The sequence below is a fragment of the Anopheles aquasalis genome, chromosome 3 (genome assembly GCF_943734665.1).
Source record: "Anopheles aquasalis chromosome 3, idAnoAquaMG_Q_19, whole genome shotgun sequence".
NCBI lineage: Eukaryota > Metazoa > Arthropoda > Insecta > Diptera > Culicidae > Anopheles > Anopheles aquasalis.
This window is the reverse complement of record NC_064878.1, coordinates 44,066,564-44,074,063: the sequence shown is the minus strand read 5'-3', so window position 1 is coordinate 44,074,063 and position 7,500 is coordinate 44,066,564. Positions and strand designations below refer to the sequence as shown.

General features: G+C 51.1%; 1 protein-coding gene across 11 annotated transcripts in view; it reads right to left on the bottom strand.

Annotated features, from left to right (window-relative positions):
• LOC126577581 (uncharacterized) overlaps window positions 1-7,500 on the bottom strand; it is a 56,557-nt gene that overhangs the window by 10,430 nt on the left and 38,627 nt on the right. For all 11 annotated transcript variants that reach the window (XM_050239316.1, XM_050239310.1, XM_050239311.1 and 8 more), the window contains one exon: window positions 1,766-2,086. In XM_050239316.1, coding sequence (XP_050095273.1) covers window positions 1,766-2,086 — 321 coding nt within the window. The remainder of the gene's footprint in view (window positions 1-1,765; window positions 2,087-7,500) is intronic.

Below are 7,500 nucleotides of genomic sequence, written 5' to 3'. Positions count from 1 at the left end.
GCTTGAGCGAGGAGTAAAAAAAAACATTTCGAACAAAATGAAGGCGCTACACATTGCGCGCCTCCATATGGTGAACAATCGACGATGAGATAGCGCTCTGGTCTTATCACGGACCTTGTGAATAGCAGCAATAAGCGTGTAGCACAGACACATCGCGTACACCACACTGATATCTGGGACAGCACCAGCTGCTGCGGTGAAAGAACGGGAACCCCGCAAACTGGCCCGTTGCATGCTGATCGCATTATTGCCACACAGTTGCGATCGTCTGGCGGATCTCTCTCTCTCTCACTGCCTCGGAAACCTGATGTTGATGCTGCAGTTGATTGATTTGTATGCATTATTCGCTGGTCCTTTGGCTGGTACACCGTGGGGGTACCACACCACAACCGCATAAGGCGAGCCATCACCTCGACGACCACGATCACCACTCTAGCGATCATCATCATCTTCATAAGGCCCGGGGACCGCACGGACTGCCTTCTCTTCACATACATCCCGTTAGCAACACAATCGCAAAGCAGCCTGGAGCGCTGCTGGAGAACGCATCGCCGCTCTTATTGGGTCACCTCGGCGACGGATCGGCCGACGCAAATGAAAGGTCCCGCGGTACGCGATCGAGAGCCACCCCAAACCAAGAGGCATCCCAGCAGCAGCACACGCAGCAGCTCTCCCATGGCAGTGGACTCGTTGTGATCACCGTTCACAGAGGCAACGGGCGAAAGAGCGAAAGAAAAAAAAAAGATTTATTGCAGTCACTAGCCCTGAATGGCCCCGAAATACCCGTCGATCGTCTCTTCTCATGCTAATTTCTCCGCCTCGAGCGGACTGACTACGGTGGTGTTCAAGCACGGCACCGAGATGATGCCCGGAGCACCGGAGGCGCCGCGAGGGGGAGAAATGAAAGATTTCGTGGTCGGATTCTACATAAGCGAAGAGGCGGCCACCAACACACCAGCTGCTGCTACCATCGTGCTCCGATCAGCAATGGGGCAATGGAAAGGGAGTTTTTTTTTGCAAATCGAGCGAAACCAACCAAACAAAAAAAAAAAGATGTCCTACATCCTACGCTGCTCTTGTACTCCTCCACCTTCGGTCCGGTCCAGCGGCTGCTACGTGCAAGGCTAGAATGTAATGAAGCTGCCCCTCCGTCCCTCTTATGTGCTGTGTGATTACTTATTCGATCTCGCGTGCCCGATCGCTGAGCGCATTTATTACTCGGTGGTGGGGGTGGTGGTGGCGACCACTTGGACCGATACTATGATTATTCGAAACGCATCGCAACAACCCATATGCACTGAGCGGCGATAAAACGGCTTGGCACCGACCGAGGCACATCGATCGTAATCAGCGAACCTCGAACAACACGGAGACGTTGGCGATCAAAATGATCAAGTATCTTCCTTCGAAAGGTCCCCAAAAACCGAGTTTGGTCCAAAAAAGGGGAAAACCTCCACGCGATATGCATTCACCAGACTGGGAACTGGTTTGCCTCGTTCGCGCTGGTTTGCGACCATGGGCTGCAGCACACAATCACCGAGCGAATTGATTTCGGTTCGCTGATATGTGACCGCGCATTGAGGGAACCGAACTCCACCCATCGAAGACCTTTGAGTGCGACCCAAAATGTATAACGGGAACTTCGTATCATTTTTTTTGGTGGACCGTGATAAAGCATGACCGCCGATGTGTCGTGGTGAGCGTGTCCTTCTCAAAAAAAAAAAAAAAGAAGCCATTTATGGTCACACGAGAGGAGCGCACTTACCTGTTGCAGTATCGGCCGGATGTACTTGAGCGGCAGGGGCGAGAATTTGTTCTGCTTGAGGAAGTCGTACAGATTCTGCTCCAGCATCTCGAACACCAGGCAGGTGTGGTTCTTGTGCTGGAAGCACTCGAACGCCCGCACGAAGTTGAACTCGTCCGCATTCTCCTGGCTGAGCCGGCTGAGGATCGACACCTCGATCTGGCCCTGCCGCGCGTACGACGGGTGGTTCTTCAGGATCTTGATCGCGACGATGTCGCTGGTGCCCTTCTTCCAGCATTTCACCACCTGCCCGAACGTACCGCGGCCAAGGAACTCGAGCACCTACGAATGAAACGAAAACAGAGAGATAGAGAGGTGGACATTATAGAACGGGCGAAATATTTATTATTTTGGTGAGCTGGAGCTTTCGGTCCACAAACTAATTAAGAGTTGCCCTCGATGTATGAAGCCCATAGTTTTTTTTCAACCGATTGACAGAGCCTGGCCTCTCAAGAACCTGCTCTCTTGACGCATAATCATTAACCACAGACACACATGGGTGTATGTTGTTTGCCTTGTAACTTCTGTCTGCTACTACCACAGTTGACGATGATCTGTCCCCAAAAATGCACGCTCTTGCCTTGCCTTGCCTTCTGTTCCTCTGCTCTCTTCTTCATCGCACATTCTACGAACCATTAAGAAAAAAAACGGAACGGAACCGGTTTAGGGACCCTTTTCTTATGGCGGTGGTTTCGGTTCGCTTTGGTTTGGTTTTGGTTCCCTGTTCTCCCCGCGGCCCCGGGCACTAAAAGCTCCAGTCACACCTTTGGGGAGTGAAGGAAGAAGCAGAAGCATGAAGAAGTAAGTGGTTGGCACCCCGCGCGACCCCGATTGGCATAAAACCGATGAAATTGTGAAAGTCGCCCTGCAGCAGCAGCAGCAGCAGCAACAGTGGATTGTCGGGTGGAGAATCGCCCAAAAGCACACAAAGCCCGAATGATGGTGGTGCTGGTGGTGCTGCTGAACCCTTAAAAACATGTTTTCAGAGCGGTCAGCAGCAACGTTGCGACCGTTCTTCTGTAGGCCCCGTCGAGCTCTGCGAGCACGTTGGCGGCCCCGGTAGACGGTTTTGGCAAAAATCTGCCTCAACCTGCTCTCGCACACTCTCACGCCCAAGTTCTGGCAAGGTTTGTTTTGAGGTCACACCGCCTTAATGACTGCCTTGGATTGTTTTTCTCTTTTATTATTATTATTATTATTATTTTTTGTTATTTTGTTGTTTCTTTACCCGTTTCGCTGGTGGCGTTTCCTTAATTTGCCTGTCCTGACCCACCCTCCTGCTGCAAGCAAACCAACACGGCCAAATGATAAGGGGAGAGGGGAAGAAAAATTTACAAAAAAAAACCACCACGACGCACCATTTGCTTCGTTGGGTAAACTCGTCCAGCGAGGGAGACCTGCCCAAAAATGGCCACTGCCTCTCTGTCTCTCTCTCTGGTAGTTTACGACCAAGAAGGAGAACGAGAATGAGGTTCTCCGGTCCGGTTATACCCGATTCCTGGCACGAGAGGGCCAGTAGCTATTAATTCAAATTTTATTTATTTGTTGTGCCATTGCTTTCTGCGTTACTTTCGTTAAGTAATGTCCTGTTGTGTCGTTATGCTGTTTCCACCGTCGTTCACGTACTTTGCCAACTCCTTCGCTAGGTTATTGGAAGGTATATTGGAACTGTTGGACGTCTGTTGGAAATTGTTTGAAAATGAGACATTTCCAACCATCCTATACAATTGTTTTTTGAGCGTTTTGGAGCGTATATTTCCTCCGTTTAATATTACATTCTCGTTCTCTAAATCATATTTACTCATTCCTCCTTTATATAACTTTTTTTTTATTTTTTGTGTTTAAACAAAGCTCTTTTTATTACCACCAAACCAAGCGATTTGTTTATAGAGTTTTTAGAAGTTCTTTATATTTTAAATTCAATCTAATCTTAGCATTTTCTTCCATGTTATCATGCATGAAGCATAGAATCGCAAACTTGCACATAAGCAACGAATCCTCTTTTACAACAAAACATCACAAGAAGTGAAAAAGTCCACGGCTATGCGGCATAAGTTAGATGAGGCACAACCAGTAGGCCGCAATCCACATTTTCGCACAACAGCTCTTCTTCTTCGCGATCCACTGGAACTGAAAGAGGCTCCGAGATAGACCCGCATTGTACCCTAGGACAATGCCAAGCGCACTTCGCGGTCCATTCCCTATCGGAACGGTCGGTGTGTCAGCATTCTGATGGAAATGTGTGGAAATTAGTTGAAGCCATGGGATGGAGGAAGCTGCGACTGCTACTGCTACGACGATCTCCCCTCTTCCACCGCCTCACTGGTTCCACCAATCTGTCCGCGGATCAAACAACCGTAACGCAATAGCAGCACCACAATTGTTGTGTGCGTGCGTCAGCGTCCAACGTTTTATCAATTTTGCAACAAGCACACCCGTCCAGCGCTATAGACGCCCTTAACACCGGGACACTCTGTTGCTGCGGCCAAACAGGGAGCACAAGTCACGCGGTCGCAGCAATCTCTCGAAACGAATCTCGCCCCGCACCGTTAAGGCCAAAGGGTAAGTAGTGTGAGAGAGAGCGAGAAAGAGACCTCCCCGAAAAAATGGGTCTATCCCACATAACAATAGAGACCCTCTTCTGTAATGGGGTGGTTAAAGAGGGTTAGACGGTTTTCGGTTGAGATGAATTCAGCGACTAACCGATGGGTGGTGGGAGAGAGTTAACTGACCCCGGGTGCGGGAGTGAACCGATAAGATAGCGAACCCGCGACCACCGTTTAGACGCTAGACACTCATGACGTTCGCTCTGGATCTACTACATCACGGGTACGTCAATACGTCAATGTGGTTGAGCGAAACACGTCAAAGCCGGCCCGGTGAGATGCCCGCCTCTCATCAAACCGGAGTTGAGCTGAGTCGAAGCCTACTATACCGAGCTGTGGTGCGTGCGAGAGAAAGTTGATGAGCCACCACCATCGGACGGCGCGCCATCGATAATGACAGTTTGGTGAAGCAGACACCGACAGCAACAGAGCAGACCGTGCATCGTGCACGCCACATACACTTGAAGAAGGGGGGAATAGTGGCCAACAAATTATTCCCACCAGAAACCACCACTTCACTTCGGTGGCCGCGGTAATGCTCGTGCCAAAATGAGGGTGGCCAGTAGTATGTTTTAATGAGTGCGCGCGAAACTGAAAGCCAACAAAAGAAAAATACTAAGCCATGTTGTCCAAAAAGTCAAATGGATCGACGAACGATATGCGAATCTGGGGGGGGGGGATGATACAATCAGTGCCGTCCCGTTCAGTCATCCGCTCCTCCACGGGGTCGACGAGAAGAAAGTGAACATTATGCATGCATATGGCCCCCGGGCGGGGTGGTGGGATCCATAAAGCACCGCGGCGGCGCGTATCGTGTCATGCAACTCCTCCTCTCCAGCTGGATGAGCTGCTGGCGAACGACGACGACGCCGTATGGAATACGTTTGTGGTGTGGCTGCACGCTTAGCACATTAAAGGCCGAGTTTTGCGTAAGAGAGTGAAACGTACGTGTTACGCGTATGCAGCGCCAGATCCTCGTCGATGAAGTTTGCTTTTCCATTTCAGGCCAGGGAATGAAGTGCGCCACGCATCGAATCACAATTATCGCCGCTGCGTTCTGTCTTTGACCTCTTGCGCTCCATCGCACTCTCTCTCTCTCTTTTTCTCTATCTCCCGGTGCGTGTCCCAGGATCGAGATCGACTAGAAACAGGGAATAATGGTCGAGGACCGTAGCATGAAGAGAATGTGAGATATCAGGCCCTCTTCTATCGGCATCATCAGCGAGTCGATAGACACAGCGATCTATCGACTCTTAACCACCGAACGAATGCTAGACTGGGATAAGGGTATCATATCGGGAAACCACACAAGCACGCCGGAACGACTAAACCGAGCTCGGTGGTGCTATTGCGGTCGTTTGGTCGTCGCCAATCTCCTCGACCAACCCAACACTCTCAAGGGTACTTGATCAGCAAAGGGTGCTCGTTGGTGGTCTCATCTTGGTGGATCGATTGTGAGAGGTGGCCATTGCACACAGCATAAACATTGATTTTCGTATGGAAAAGTGTCGTTTACACGACTCGCTACGCGGCCAGGCCAAGATATTCCGGTTCTAAGACGAGTTCGCTTTCGCATCTTTAGCCACGAAGAAGCAAAGACACTCTGGTGTAGCTGTAGCGGACTGCCGAAGACCATTCAATGTTCTTTCGATTTGGAATGGAATCCGTCCGCTGTCCCCATTCTCTGAAAGATGCGTACTGCGGCAAATCATATCAAACGCATCGGAAAGATCGTGCGCTACTGCTGCTGGCATCGTAAAAAAAAAAACCCAGGAATTGTGTCTTGTCGCCCTTGGCACCCCCGGGGGGCACGTTCCCGCTGACCAAAAGCCACTGAGAGTTGGCTCTGCAGCAACGAAACCAACTTCTGACTAGCCGCTCCATCAAGCCCGGCGGGGTCTACCCTCTAGTGGAACATAATTTTTATGACATTTATGATGCTGCAGCATGTATAGCATGTTGGTGAGACGGGTTCAGAGTACCAGCACCAGTAGTGGCATCGCGTGGAAAAGACTTGAAAGCACCCTTGACTTGCCTCATCTGGCGTTTTGTCTTTGCGCGTCTGCAACATCCGAGAGGGCTGCAAATGACCGCGGCGGCGTATGGCGTAAAGCGACACAGAGAGCATAATACCAACCCCTCTCATATGCTCCCCCACCATCCATGGGAGTTCCGTTGAAGCGGTTGACATCTAAACCTAACACAGACACAGACGGGTACCAGCCCGCCGGCCCGATGCTCGAGCATTGTCGAGGGCAACGAACGCAACAATTTGCGTCAGCCAGCCAGCCAGCCAGCCAGCATACCAGAGCCAGCCGGCCGGCGGGTTTTTGTGATGTTTGTTTGTTTCCTTCCTGCTGCTGCTATTGATATTGCACTTTGCCACCTCTCTTCTCCGCGGCGTGCTTCTTCTTCTCCCGGGTCCGGTTACGCTGGCTGCAGAAGCATCGCATTGTGGAGGTCCAGGCCAGCCCAGCCCAGCTTAGAGTAGCAGTTCCGTGGCGTGGCACGAATGCCCCTTTCTTGCCGCACAGCGCAAGCTGCACCGTGGTGCCGAAGCAAAAGAAACGCAAGACAGTTATGATGTTTGTTTGCCGTTTCAGCAGCTCCACCACTAGCGAGAGCAGAACGCTGCTGCTACTCCTCATCGGTTCTCGAGTCTTGCTCCCACTGTGGGCCCAACGTCATCAGCACTCGCCCGGTAGTAGCGGAGCGCGTTGGTGCGCACCTAATTACCATCGCTCGCTTCTCATAGCATCGCTCCGTTATCTTGGGCCGCGGCCGCACGTTCTGGAGCTCGCCATTAATGAATGCGAACGCGAGCGGCAACATTCTCTCAAGAAGAAATGAAAGAAGAAAAAAAAACACTTGGCTCCGCTAAAGGACGCCGACACGGTTGCGATGTTGTGCGTCACAGCACGGTATGTGTTTAGCTGGGCGAGCTCTGAAGGAAGGAGAGGAAAGCAGAGGTGTACTTTCTCTCCCATTATCTACCGTGGATAATGCCTGTACACTCGATGGCTGCTGTATGCATCAGCTGCTGCGGGGCTTATCATCTCCATCGGTGTACATCCGTGACGCGACGTCTTC